The sequence below is a fragment of the Battus philenor genome, unplaced genomic scaffold (assembly GCF_028537555.1).
Source record: "Battus philenor isolate CCGP_79_NKW_IND1 unplaced genomic scaffold, ilBatPhil1.0.hap1 SCAF_8, whole genome shotgun sequence".
Taxonomy (NCBI): Eukaryota; Metazoa; Arthropoda; class Insecta; order Lepidoptera; family Papilionidae; genus Battus; species Battus philenor.
This window is the reverse complement of record NW_027181748.1, coordinates 12,893,690-12,908,120: the sequence shown is the minus strand read 5'-3', so window position 1 is coordinate 12,908,120 and position 14,431 is coordinate 12,893,690. Positions and strand designations below refer to the sequence as shown.

General features: G+C 32.3%; 2 protein-coding genes across 4 annotated transcripts in view; one reads left to right on the top strand and one right to left on the bottom strand.

Moving 5' to 3' along the window:
• slo (calcium-activated potassium channel slo) overlaps window positions 1–2,723 on the top strand; it is a 90,732-nt gene extending 88,009 nt beyond the window's left edge. For all 3 annotated transcript variants that reach the window (XM_068774922.1, XM_068774921.1, XM_068774923.1), the window contains one exon: window positions 1,046–2,723. In XM_068774922.1, coding sequence (XP_068631023.1) covers window positions 1,046–1,132 — 87 coding nt within the window. In that variant the 3' untranslated portion in view covers window positions 1,133–2,723. The remainder of the gene's footprint in view (window positions 1–1,045) is intronic.
• A 7,168-nt stretch (window positions 2,724–9,891) lies between these two features.
• LOC137931710 (uncharacterized) lies at window positions 9,892–14,388 on the bottom strand. The gene is made up of 3 exons (XM_068775201.1): window positions 13,992–14,388; window positions 12,513–12,714; window positions 9,892–10,761 (listed from the first exon to the last, which is right to left on the bottom strand). Exons 1-3 carry the CDS (start codon window positions 14,236–14,238, stop codon window positions 10,038–10,040), a joined length of 1,173 nt encoding a protein of 390 aa, XP_068631302.1. The 5' UTR covers window positions 14,239–14,388; the 3' UTR covers window positions 9,892–10,037.
• Between the last annotated feature and the right edge of the window lie 43 nt (window positions 14,389–14,431).

The window sequence follows — 14,431 nt, the reverse complement described above, 5'->3', positions numbered from 1 at the left end:
TACTATGTTATTTTCTAACGATGAGGTGAATCCAAATCTTAAAAAATTGTCGTTATATTTTCTAGGAATTATATACTTTTTTAAAATAGAACTATTTTCACTTAAAACAGAGGAACACTCATTACTTTGGTCGTATATGTCATCATTATTGTTACTTGCATCATCATCATCATTATTCTTTTTTTTCTTTATCCATTTGTCCATTTTTAAGGGGTCTGAAAAAAACAAAAAAAATACTGTCAAAAAAATCGAAGAATATATAAATTTAAATTTATAAATATACAAATTCTGTAACCATTTGTAATTTATGAAAATGAAAAATATAACCCTTATGAAGTTATATAACTTTCACACAAATACAATTTTTAATGCATAAAATCGAATTTTATTTAAATAATTGCTGCCATTGTATTCGTGAAACAATTTAGCAGCAAACCTCGGGATTTTTTTAGATATAAACAGCAAACTTTTTTAATTACAGAAATATTCATCGAATGGAATAAAATCTGAAAAGTCTTAGATATTGTAAATCAAAGAATACGTGCATTGCAAAGTCAATATACCTCCTATTTTTTTATCGAAACTACATGCCAACAAATTAATAAGGATACGAATCAAATACTTTTCTAATTTTACAAAGGGTAGATTAGTATTACAATGGAAAATCATGTAAATTTAAAATATCACACAAACAACATGCTCATTTGGAAAAAGACAAGTGTGGTAGACTTGAGACAATTTTTAATACATAAACATGACTTTATCATAATTAGGGATTAAGAAAAGCGTTTTGTAAATTAAATATAATTAGCTGGTTCAATATATAAATATTTACGTTGAATATTTTTTTTTGTATATGTGTTATATATATTTTAAATTTTTCGCGGCACATTTTTAAAATCTCGCGGCACACAAAAGTGCCGCGGCACATGGGTTGAGAATCACTGACCTAGAGAGATAAAGTGATGAGTCTTGCAAAATACATCTCAATAATGATGATGATGATTGAGCGTTTGGTCATAATATGAATGAGCTGGGTTGGCAGGTGTTCGTGCTAATGCAGTTCGACCCGGGGCTGGAGTACCGCGCGAGCAGGCGCGCAGGTGCGGCCGCCAAGGACGACGCCTCCTGACTATTGCTGTGCAGCGCTCTCACCGACGGGCCCTACTCCTACATCTAGGCGGGGCCCGCCGCCGTCACGCCGACAATCCCAACCTACCCCACTCCTAGACCCCCGACTACGGCCAACCACGGTATGGATGACGAACACCAGATTTCTTTGACTGATTTTTATATTTACGAACAATCTTAGTCGTAGTCGGGTTTTAGGTTTTTTTTTATTATTTTTTATATTAGTATATTTTCGGTAGTGAAACGGACGAATATATATACAGCGACGAGACTCCGAGCAGAGCCTGAAAGCAAAGCTGCCTCGCCTGATCTTCCAATTTATCCTAAATATGTATATCCAGGGATTATAGTGTATACGCGCTTATATAGTGACTCCTCGTTGTCACTCGGATTATTCACACACCTTGACTTATATGTTAGGAGTTCATTTTTGATAAAAGACAGGTCCGTACTTTATAAAAGACTTACTTCAACTGGTCACTGTGATCACGACCTTCTATTTACTATGATCGAATTGATCAAGGGGCGTGGCTAACTAACAACGATGAGTCACTATTTTCTTAACGCGAATACACTATAATGACACCTAATGCGATCCTCACTTCCCGCTACATCCTGTATACTTAACGTTTAGTTAAATACTCCCCGAAATATCGAACACTGCACCGCTAATTGCTGATTCTCCGCACTGCTATCTGTGTAGAAAACCTCCTTTGAGTCTCGATTCGACTTCACACACTCAAGATACAAATAACAGTTTATAAGATAAACCCGTCGTAACACGAAACTTGTACGCAACACGCGCATCCTGAAGATACATACAGAATGTTTAAGATTTTAAATAATATATAGTTGAATTTGAAACTTGTGTTATATGAAGCTCTTCGACATCTGTATATATCTTACGGATTACATGCACACTGCACTGGAAGTTCATATCTGGGGGTAGGTTTTATAAAAGAGATTTGAACGCAAATTACGCTTGAAACGCTGATATAATTGATGATGTTAAACGAACCTTTTAAACTTTTAATTGCAAGACCAGCATTAATTTAAAACCGCAGCATAAAGGCACCGCGTATGTCTATAACCTTTGTTGTTTTGAAATGTCCATTCCTTATTCTGTAGAATATTTTTACTATTCATGGTTAAGGATTTGTTTTTTCTTGAATGCTAAATTATAGTGGGTAATATAAGCATTTAAATATTCATCGACTGATTGATGTTTCGAAAGAGAACTTCATACACTTTCACTTAGGTATGACGTAAAATGTTTAAGATTCACTTTGTTTAGTATCTTGACTCTTTCATTTATAGATAATAAGATTTTTTTACTATGTACACATATATTACATATATTCGCACGGTAGTGGCCTGCATATGGTTCCATTGCTCATGGTGTTGGTAATTAATTAGTTTTTATTTTTTTTAAGTATATTTAGTCTATGTTTAGCCCGTCTGTAGATGACATTCTCGCGTGCAGATATCTACAATCTGTATGTATAAATCTGTACGTCATGTCAACTATGTTAGGTTTTTTTTTATTTACTTCACTTTAGTATATCTATATTTTAAATAAATATTAAATTTTTTTTTGGTTTTTTATTTTTGAGTTTTCTTTTACACATTTTTCCTGACGTTTGGATGGGGGATTGTCAATGTGGACGTGATAAGAGACGCTGCACAATGTACAAAACGAACTGATAAAGAGTAAAGTTTTAAAAGTTAAAGTACGCCATCGCAAATAAACGAGAAATAAATAGGCAAACGGTTTTATATTGCGAGGTACGCTAAGTGCAGAGTGTAGGTATGCTGTACATGTGTGATATTATTTTCGAAAGGTCGTTGTTATTAAAAAAAAAAGAAATATACGGCTTTTGAAGCCTGCAATGTATTTAGTGTTAACGGCGGGTGCTTTGACGATTGTGGACTCTTCATAGTTTATTGATTGTATTAGATAAGGTGAAACTTTAATTGACTGCGCTGTACAACTCTCTAATGGAACGCTTAATGCGTAACTGTTCGCAGTGAATTAGGGTTCATTTTTTTAGAATTTACTAGGTATTAGTTACTCGCCTCACCATTTTTAGAGTCATTCCTGTGGATTTGTCATTTAGTAGTTCAACAATGCAATATTTACTAAATATAAAACGACAAGATGTTTGATGAATATCGAAAAATCTGTTAATCTCAAGTTGACTTTAGAGGAATGCGTAAGACACGTTAAATAGAGGCTGTAATGATAATGTACGAAAATTTTAAAATACCTCAAATTAAGTAATAGATAGTAAAATTTTTCCCAATCGCCAATGGAATAATTTTAATTATCAAACATCCTGTATATAATTATACCAGTCATGTCATGTAGTAGAATCATGCCATCGTTCAAATAGATTAGGCAAAGCCGGCCTTAATAATTAGGGTAACGTGGGTATATTTAAGTTTTCAATTGTGTGAAGGAATAATGTTGCATTTCGGTCCAAAGGAAATATACTGCTCGTAGTTTGTAAAGGAATTGAATGCATACTGCCATATTTTTGTAACGTCGCTACACATAGTCCGTAAAACGAAGATACCCACATAAGAGTACAAAACGAGGCCCAGGGGATAAAACACATGGACACGATTTATCCAAACATGGACACTAAATATATTGCCTTATGATATTTTAAAAATCAGTGTTGCCAGAAGTGCTACCAAAAATCATAATAACTGCTTGGCGGTAGAAAAATTTCTTTTAAGTTATTTATAACATTGTTACCACAACACTTTAAAATTGTTAACAGGAAAATTACTTTAAACTTTTTAAATGAAATTAAAATAAATTCTAACTATTAAAATTGTCATCATCAATGTATAGTATAAATTGCGTATATATGCACATTTTAAATAAGGCGTTCTAAAGCCTTTATTTATTCACAAGACATAAGCATTTTAATACCAAAATGCTATTTTAAAAAATTAAAGCAAATTAAACTTTGAAATGGTTGTGCACTATAGCTTATTATATATGTAAATTGAAGTAATTGGTCTGTCCAAAAATTATGTATACTAATTATATTTGAAAGAGGACAAATAAGGCCAAAAGAAGTGAATTGGTATAGTGCTTCAGAATCAATAACCTCATGACTATTTTAAATTATGTAAATGTTTAGTTTTAATTGAAATTCTTAGTGTACCGTGCATGCCACTGGAGCCCATAGACGCCGAACTAGGTACCTGATGTATTACTGTGCCGCTGCATTCGAATAAAAAAAAAGAAAAATTTAAAAACATGCTAGATTCGTGTATATAGTCAAATGTAATTTTGTATGTTAATTAAGGATTTTTTCATAGTACATCTCCTTTGCATTAAAATAGTATATTACGGCTGCATTAAAATTTATATTCTATAAAAAAAAACTATCGTGTGTAGATTGTTGTGTATGCTAGGCTTCTGTCACTGTGCGCTAGATAGGCATAGAGTTCGGACGTCTCATTGTAAAAATGTAATATACACTTCAATAGGTATTTTGAATTAATTATGAATGTTATATTTAAGGTTAATCCTAAAGTGACAATTTTTCCTTTAATATTTTTATACAGCATTACAAATATTTATCGCAATTAAAAGTTTATAGAGGTGGGAGGGACAGTGTGCAATTTAAAATAGTCTAAATTTGTACAATCGCCTTAACGAGAGAGAATATAGCTGAGTCCTTGCGTGTTTGCTTGAGATCTAATGTTACAGTGTTGTCTGCGATGTGTCTGTATCTGTATAGGAGGTATCTTACGAATGTACTGTTGTTGCTAGGTGTATTCCGACTGCCTTAAGCGGCTCGCGATCCGACGGACCTGTCGCGAAGTAAGCGAAAGTCCTCTTACACCGTTAAAAATTATAGCTATTTAACGGAAGTCGGTCGCCGTAATATAAGATCTTATTTAGTCTATAAAATCTATTATATAAAACGCGATGGGCCCTCAATCGGGTGATAAATCACTTCAGTTTTCATTACCTTGCTTTATATTCCATATTTTCAATACTCGGACACGAATTCGATATCAAGTTTCTTATGACTCTCTTATTTATTGCACCGTCACATCTCTTCAATTATTGTTTACGTCTGTTAAAACATAATTTGTATTTTCGTGGTGGCGTGTTAGTTCCTGAATTTCTCTATTTCGATTCAACGACGTATTTGCACTAGGCCACGACTGCGTAGTTCTGCGTTGTATAAACAAATGCCTATTCGCGAACTTAGGTAGTATTTATTCCATGTTCTGTGTGCATTAAATCCTAGAATTAACAACATTGTTGACTATTGCTAATAGCTTGAGGTTGTTAATGTTTTTAGAACAGAATGATGAATTTTTTATGTATTATATACGTATATTAAAATCTCGCTCTATTATACGAATATTCGCTAGTCCCTTTTTGTAAGCTGATTGCCATCTTATCGTGTTGTTACACACATAGTCCTCTCTTAATTAAAGTAGTATCAATATATAATGATGGCTGTGAGGTAAATAATTGTAACAATTTAAATTTATATTGTGTAAATGAAAGTAATAAAATAGGACGGAGAAAGATTGGTCGGAATAAGTTGTTTTTGATTTACACTATCGGAAAATGTTATGTCATTTATTTCTACAACTAAGAATTTCTAGTAATTAAATTTAAATACAGGAGATAATTTTTCCCTTTTCATTAATGATAGTGTTAAATCAAACACAACCCAGCATATTGGCTATTTATTGGCGCGTAATGCCGTTTTGCGTCGTGGGTTGCCATTTCCATAACTTTTTTTTTACCAAATTTCGAATTTCAAAATATTTAATTACCTTAATTAACTATACATGTTCTTCTATGACTTTAATATAACGTAATAAGTACGCTTGCATTATAATCTCAAAACTATTTTTTTTACTTTGGCAACCCAAGTAATCAAGCTCACAGCTTTCTTCGCAGTTGCTCAATTCTCTCGTAACCTTTATATTTTAACGCTTCTACGTTAACTTTTTCATGTTTAAATGTCATCTTTTTCGCTTTTTGCCATCGAAGGGTTGTATGAGTTTCTATGTATAGAATAGGAATAGATTCGTACGGCGCAACTGACGTTTCGGTACCGAGTTGAACGATAGAAAGAAAACTGATGTAATAGCTAAATAGACATGCCAAGCAATAATGATAATATTTTAGCACTTGAATATGGATAAATCAACATTTATCTATTTCAAAGCGCTAACAAACAGCTGAGAACGCGTACTAATGGATTAGACAGGGAGAATTAAAATGATGCCTCTATGCTAGTCTGATCCAATAGTACTTAAGTATCATAAGTAAATTCAGTAAGTATCATAAGTATTGCCGTAATCCCACGTAATATTACATTAGCCTTGACACACGTGTACACATCAACACTTCAATGACACCGTCTTTGAAAAATTGTACATGCCAATCCCATATTTAGGAGTAAGATTATTAAGCGTATTATGGCTTGCACGGTTTTGAAGGATAGTACAAGGAAATGTTGCCGTGTGCACCAACGCATAATGACTGCACAACGCGGGGGATGTAATATTACCCGACTGTTCGAAATGTATCACACCACAAGACAAATTATTTAATATTGTTGATGTTGATTGTTAATAAAATGCAAATAATGTAAATACCAAAATAAATTCTGTATTTGTATTTGACATATTGTTTCATTTATCACCTTTATAAACTGAAGAGAAATATATTCATTACCCAACACTATCCACAGGCTCCATGATTATTTGGTGTACTTGAAGTTTAAATTACAAAAAAAATTATTACCATATTAATACCTCGTTAATTAACCCTTTCTTTACCGCATTCCGTTTCGAAGGGACGCTACTGAACCGAGCATGCGCACATTACATGGCGGTAAAATATTCGAATTTTCTCATCTGTGTTACATGTTTAAAGTTTTACTGATATTTTAATTATAAATAGAAGTTAGGATAATTCTTAGTACACATTACAAGATGAAAGCCGACTAACTCCGACGCTGGTATCGAAAGGGTTGACAAATCTTGTGATCACATATAATAATCGTATTGAAGAACTAAGGTCACTGACCTGTTTTGAAGGCACATCGCAAATACAACCGATGGCGGTTGAGGCCGAAAGGTTCTCGAGTGGCGCCCATGAGCCATAGACGATACGTGGATAGGTCCCCTACTAGGGGTATCGAAGACATATACAAGGTCACGGATTCTCTAGATGCGGGTAGGTGAAGACAGGTCATCGAGGTGATCTTTGCAGGTAGCTGACAAGATGATGATATGAATATAACTGTCTTCGTTGTAATAGTAAAACATAAATATAAAACACCATAACTATCTAAATACTATCTAAATCCCCCTTTTCTTTGCTCACGCCATAACTTGAGATCCACTTTACGGGTTACATTTATCTTTTTTCCAGTATTCTAATAATTTTTAATAGAAGATTCTGATAAAAATAAAGAAAATTGCATAGAAACGTGTAAATTTTCAGAAAATACAATTACTTTTAAAACTGCGCATTTGACAGTTCGCTCGTCACAGATTTACATAGTCAGTTGACAGTTACAACTGTCAATATTTATCGATCACAGAATAAAAATTTATAAATATATGTAATTTATACATGTAATTTATAAATAACTCACTCTGAAAAATGTTACATTGTTTTTTGTTTTCTCTTCATATGCGTCAAACGTATATTCTATGCAGCACTATGCCGGAATAGTGTAAAATAATTGTTACGGATTAACATATACAAACTTTTAGAATTTATAAGTTCGAATTATTAATTAAAAAAAGTCAACAAAAAAAAGAAATGCTAAATTATTAAGAAATTAAATAAACAACATTTTCTGAGTTTTAATATCCGTAACTTTAAAATAAATAGAAATTTGAAACATCCATTACATCTAGCGACCGTGACAAGGGTCGAACCTGCAATCTTCAGATTTACATATTTTTGCACTGCTTGGCAATAAACCACCTTGTAAATAAACCATTTCGGCTTTAGACATTCTGCCCGTTATCATGACAAAATTATGTCAATTATTTTTTATAAAAACCACCGCTGGTTGGGTTAAGATGTACTACGGTATGTAGCTAAATAAGGGTTCCTGTATTGATACTGTTTTCCATATAACCTGTGGTAATTTTAACAATTTTAAGTATAATTTTCTTATTATAATTTTAAGTTGGCTAGGTTTATTATTGGCAACAATAAAGTAATCTCTTTCTTTTCTTTGATTATATCATGAAATGTAGATTATGTAAATAAAAATAAGTAACAATAAGATGAAAATATATTTTTTATTGACAAAACATGGATTAAAACGTTTTCAATAACAACAATACAGTTCAATATTGTGGTAAAACAAAATGTTTACTCTTGAAATCATTCAGACTTTAATTAAATATTTACACGGACTATCACAGTTACAGCAGTGAATAAAATAATACATTAAGTACAATACCCGGCAATAAATTTTACCCAAACCTGAAGCCACCACCTATAGAAAAATTGGTGAATTTTATACAAAAAATAAAAATAATTATCAAAAAAAACAAATGATACTTGTTTTAACAGCTCCTAATAGATACCGAACTGCTTGTATTTCGTGCGACAGAGATAACGCTCTACGAAGCCGAAATTAGCCGATTGTCTATTTCCAAAGGTCGATGTGCAATATTTATCGCCAAGTACTGTATGGTCTAATACAAATTGATTACACGTTGTATTAAGTAATACATACTAACCATCCAGTGTATTTTTCTTAAATTATACAAGCGGCGAGAAGGGAGAGGGTGTAAATAACAAGACGCACACGAGATATTTCAGATCAGACAGCTTGACGTAAGTCTACCTCCCCCGTCCTGCCGTTCACATATGTCAAAACGTAAATAACACTTAACAATACAAATTGCTTTATATAACCAAAACTTGTTTTTAGTGACGATAAAATAAATTGACTAGCATGAGAGGTAACAAAATTGAACCGCTTAAAAACGTAATGACTACAAATAACAAACAATTTTGGTTTTAGATATATTCGAATATGTTCAATGCTATAAAAACACCTTACTATGTATCATAGATATCACAACTTCGTTGCCGGTCTCGCGCCGGCGTGAGACGTGGGGTGTGGGAGTCGGTCTCGCGCTGGCGCGGGATGCCTTCCAACCAACTATTATGAGCCAGTACGGCGCCGGCATCATGCAAACTAATATACTAACATGCTGACAGTGAAGCTGTATCTAGTACAAAAATCTCGAGTATCTAATATAAAAATGTGAAATCAATAATAATAACGATATAAATTTGACCAATAACAATTTTAGAGTTTTTGATTGAAATCGAAATTGAAATATCTCAAAAGCAGTTGTGGAACCATCACTTTAAAGTGATAATATAATGCAAATATTTAAAAAAAATTATAATAAAAGGCTCTGCTAATTTTTATTTGATTTTAAAGGAATATGTGAGTGCTGAAAATACGCTTTAGTGCTTACTACAACATGATTACTTAAAAAAAATTAGCAAAGTATTTTCTCGATTGCTATAAATTTAAATATTATGAAGTTGCCCCCGAATCAGTTATTTTTTAATTGATTTCTAGTATATCACTAAAATATGTATGTGATGTTATGAAATTCAAGATATTTTCTTTGAAGATATAAAATAATGAATCAAAGTGGTACTAAAAGAATATATTTTGAATAAAGATTTATATTATTAATAAAATAGTTAAAATGGTGCAGTTTTTATTGAAGTATAACATTAAATAATGCAGTAATATCATAAAAAAATAATTAATTAAAATGTGATTTATTACCGATATCACAGATACTGTAATATACAACTATGTACACTCTTAACAGGAATCATAAATAGACATTTAGTTGTTTTTCACACGATCCAAGTGACTTACTTTAGTTTTCTTCTGCCTCCCAATTCTTTTAGCCGACCCTGCACAGGCTATTTTACGTTTCTCTTCATCCATTGACAATGGTGGAAGTGAAACTTTCCTGTTATTATATGTCAATCCATTACTTCTCATCACATCATTATGAGGAGGTTCAGGTGTGCAAATTGGTTCTAATCTTGTTGTATCCCTATGCCTCGCTGTCACAACTCTACCTTCTAACATTTTACTGTCACCAGCAATGTTGCCATATTTCACTGTGTCCAACGAGACAAATGATTTAGCACTATTCCTATCACCATTAAATGCAGAATCTGGTCGAGAAACTCTCATCCAACGCGAAGAAGCCACTTCTGATCTTAGAATAGAGTGACTGTGTCGCTTTCTATATGGACTCCTTATTTGTATAGGTGTAATTTGTAGGAGAGAAGAGAAAGCGTCTCCAAAGTAAAATTCCTCATCTTGCTTTGGATAAAATGATATTTTCTCACATGACAGTTTTGGTTCATATATATTCTCTACAGTAGAGACTCTAGGAGAATTTTGCGGTGTGACATCTGTACTGCTTTGTGATAATCGGTCTTCACTCTCACTGTACTGTTCATAGTCACTATAATGCATGGCAATCAATTCATCCTGTTCAAACTGCTTGTGTAACAACCTATGTTTAGGCAATGATATTGCTTTTCCAGTGACCCTGCAATGACAAAATTTAAATGAAGAATGATCTACACACGTACACCTGTACCTTCTTGGTCTAAACAAAGAAGATTAAAGATTTAAAAATATTAAGTAACATTTTCATTATTAGAGTATACCATTTACCTCTTAATAAAAGTATTTGATATTATGTAAAAAATATATAAATATAAGATATATAAAATTTTAATTATTTGCCCTAATTGTAATTTATGTGTTATGGAGGAAAATTTTCATGGAATGCGCCAAGAAGTAAGAGAAAATGATACAAGTAAGAGAAAACTAGGAGGAAAATGATGAAGGGACATATACATTTTATGGTGTCAGCATGCTTAGCGACGCGTGAGCAGCGGATGGACTGTGTAGCTAGTCGTTTCCACACTCTTGTTGCATCTACTTGTGTAATTTATTTTCGTGTATTCATTAAAGTGAATTTAAACTGTTCCAAAAGCGTTCATTCCATTTCCCATAGCTAAAAGTCCTTGTGTTCACAGGGTCTGAATACTGAACTCTCATACCCTACAAAATTCTATATATGAACAATAAATAAATATATGGGGAGCCATAAAATAAAGAAAAACCCATCTCAGTCCATTCAACCTTCAAACAGCTGTAATATATAACATATGAGATACAGTACATGTACTGATTACTACATATAGATATACTCATATATAGATTAAAACTGTTAATAAGAGGTTTCTACCAATGTACAGACTCATCACAAAGTTTGTGGAACCATAAGGCATAAGGAGACTGAAAATTTGGTAGGAATATCCATTTTGCTAAGTAGTGATCAGCTAAGAATGCATATTATAAAATTTAATGATTATTTTCAAAGTATAGGTCTCAAAAGTAAAAAACTGGGCCAGTATATGTTTTTAGCATATTATAATTTACCAGAAATGGATTTAATGAAATTAAATCCACAAGAGTTGTCATCTAAAGTGGGCGGAAAGCTACTTCTAATATATGTATATTGCCATAGATATATCCTAAAAATTTTATTTTTTACACCACTAAAACAAGACAAAGACAGACATTCATAAGACAGTAAATACTAACTTAACTAACTTAACAACATACTTGTAATTCTGTTACTCAAACAAAAAGAGAAATTGATGATCATTTAACAATCTCTTACTACACTGCATTTGCTGCATATCCCAATTCGTTCATTCTTCTTTTCCTAATCAAAGAAACCTTTTTTGGAATAAAACCCCTATCAGAGTTAGAGAGTCAGGAATTCACTATTTATTCAAAATTAAGATTCGACACCTATTGGCAGAAGATTTGACATAATTATCTTTACTCTGCTTGTACATTATATAATATATGTTCATGTGTAATTTATCTATATAAATTTATATTAGAGTAAAATACCCCACGTTTGGTCAATGGATATGGGAAATACAAGATCATTGTGGTAACGTATGGAGATGGTCTAAGCCTTGCAGTGGAGGACTATAACTGATATGGTAACCAGGCCTTTGCTTAGACACATCAAAAACAATACTTGAAAAAAGAGCAACTAAAACAAATAATTTTTATTAAATTAGTAATTCCAATGTGCCAAATCATGATGACTACTATATGCATTTATTTGTGATGAAAAGAAATAAAATATTACACAGATACTTTACTGGATATTTCTGCACCATGCAGAGTTGGCTTTTAGAGAATTTCTATGAGTGTGAAATAATTAGATAAATGTTACATTTTTGTCAATAGTAAAAATTTTAAAATCACCTCAGGTGTGGGTGCAACTGTTTCCACTGCTTACATTCCTCTACCATATGAGGCCGTGTTGTCTTCTCCCCTTCTTCATCATAAAGTGTCCTCTCAATCTTTTCCCATTCTTCTTCTAATGTTTTTGTGGCTTCTTCTGTGTTTCTTCGTAGGGCTGATCCAGCACTACTATCACTCTCTTCACTTCTGAAATCTGGGGTTCCTGTAAATACACATATGTTTTAAACAATTTATACCATTTTATGTTCCAGAAATATTGACTTTTACTATCACAGACAAAAATATTCTGTTACATTTCCAGGCATTATTGACATCTAAAATATACAGTTTTTACACATTAAAATATACACAACTTAACAATGTCAAATTGGACATTCTTAAGCTTTAATACTGATTAAGTTAAGGTTGCAAATCATTTAAGTACCATATGGCTTCTTTTCTTGGAATTTGTTAATAACATGAGATTACTTAATGATTCTATGAGTAATACACTTGTGAGTTTACATATGAAATTGAACTAAAACTTAAAACCAGTATAGCATAAGTATCACATTTTTGTTTTCAAAAATTAACTTATGGGTAACTATGAATAGTAAATTTCCTGCCCATTATATTAATGCAATCTTAGATTTTGAAAGAAAAATGTGTCTTGTTAAGGATCTATAACCAATAAAACCACCCATGAACAATGTTTTATAATCTGTTAGTCAAAAACTTACATTCAACATGGTAGTTACTAAAACCATTCAATATTTATAGAATTAAGTAAATAATTTAATTATAATGTTCAAATTGTACTCCACAATTATAAAACACTGAAGCTAGTAGTCTAGAAACTATATATTTTTATCTATCTGGGATATTAGATAACATAGGCAACAAGGGAAGATCTGAACTAGGTATGAGACTACATTTAAATGGCCAAAATGACAATAAAAGCCTGCAGAAGCCATGGCAACACTTCAAAGTGAATTAATGAGATTTTCTTTTTATATCATATATTGCTGGATCATAAAGGTTTCTAATTGAAATAAAAAAGATATTAAAATGTGATGGAGACAAATGGTTAAAATGTAGTAACCTAAAATAAATATTGAAGTCACTTAGAACAATCCATGGAGGATTGTTCTAAGTGACAGAGGATAACAGAGGCATTCATGACACCACTACATATTTCGAAAATTGCAGATAACAGGACTGACTAGCAGAACAGCACTAAGAAGACATTTACAGGTTGTGACTAACCAGTCATCAATTCTTTGGAGGCAAATCCTAAAAAAACTTCAACAACACTGACTAGTGTCATTGCTACACCAGCCGCCTCTTCTATGGAATGGTATAGGCTGTAAGCTTAGTGGAAATTTGTAAGTGTCATAAATCTTGTAGGTTTTCAGAATTAACCAGCTACATAGGGATTCCTAAGTGTTAAATCTAGGCTTTACCTACGTACATAAGCAAATGTTTATTAATCATATTTACCTGTTTCACTGTCTGAGAAAACGTCAGAAAATGGCGTACTAACTCTGTCTAAGCTCTCATCTGAGTAAGGTTGTACTTGAAAAGATAAATCAATGTTCCTATTTATTAACGAAGCTGAATTCGCTGAAAGAACAGGTAACTCTACTACCGATCGGTATCCAAATTTTTTCTGATTTATATGAGGTAAGCAATCAACAAACTTGCTAATGTTTTTCTCTCTAGCAGACAAAAAGTTACGTGCCGACATAATCAAAACGTGTATGTTGTAACCAATAATAATTCAATATAATTCATGTCTGTCAAATTACGATATATATGACAAATAAATATTTTATTCTTAGCTACCAGAATAATTTAATTTAATTTTGTTCCGCTATAAACAAGTCTGTTTACACTATTTTCAACAATTCAGCCGAACTGTCATCAGCGTTGTCAAAGTC

Coding starts and splice junctions, on each gene's coding strand:
- LOC137931710 (XM_068775201.1), bottom strand. CDS start 14,238: ATGTCGGCACGTAACTTTTTGTCTGCTAGAGAGAAAAACATTAGCAAG. Junction 12,715..13,991: donor TTTCTCAGACAGTGAAACAG/GTAAATATGATT, acceptor GTGTATTTACAG/GAACCCCAGATTTCAGAAGT. Junction 10,762..12,512: donor CAGTTGCACCCACACCTGAG/GTGATTTTAAAA, acceptor TTGTCATTGCAG/GGTCACTGGAAAAGCAATAT.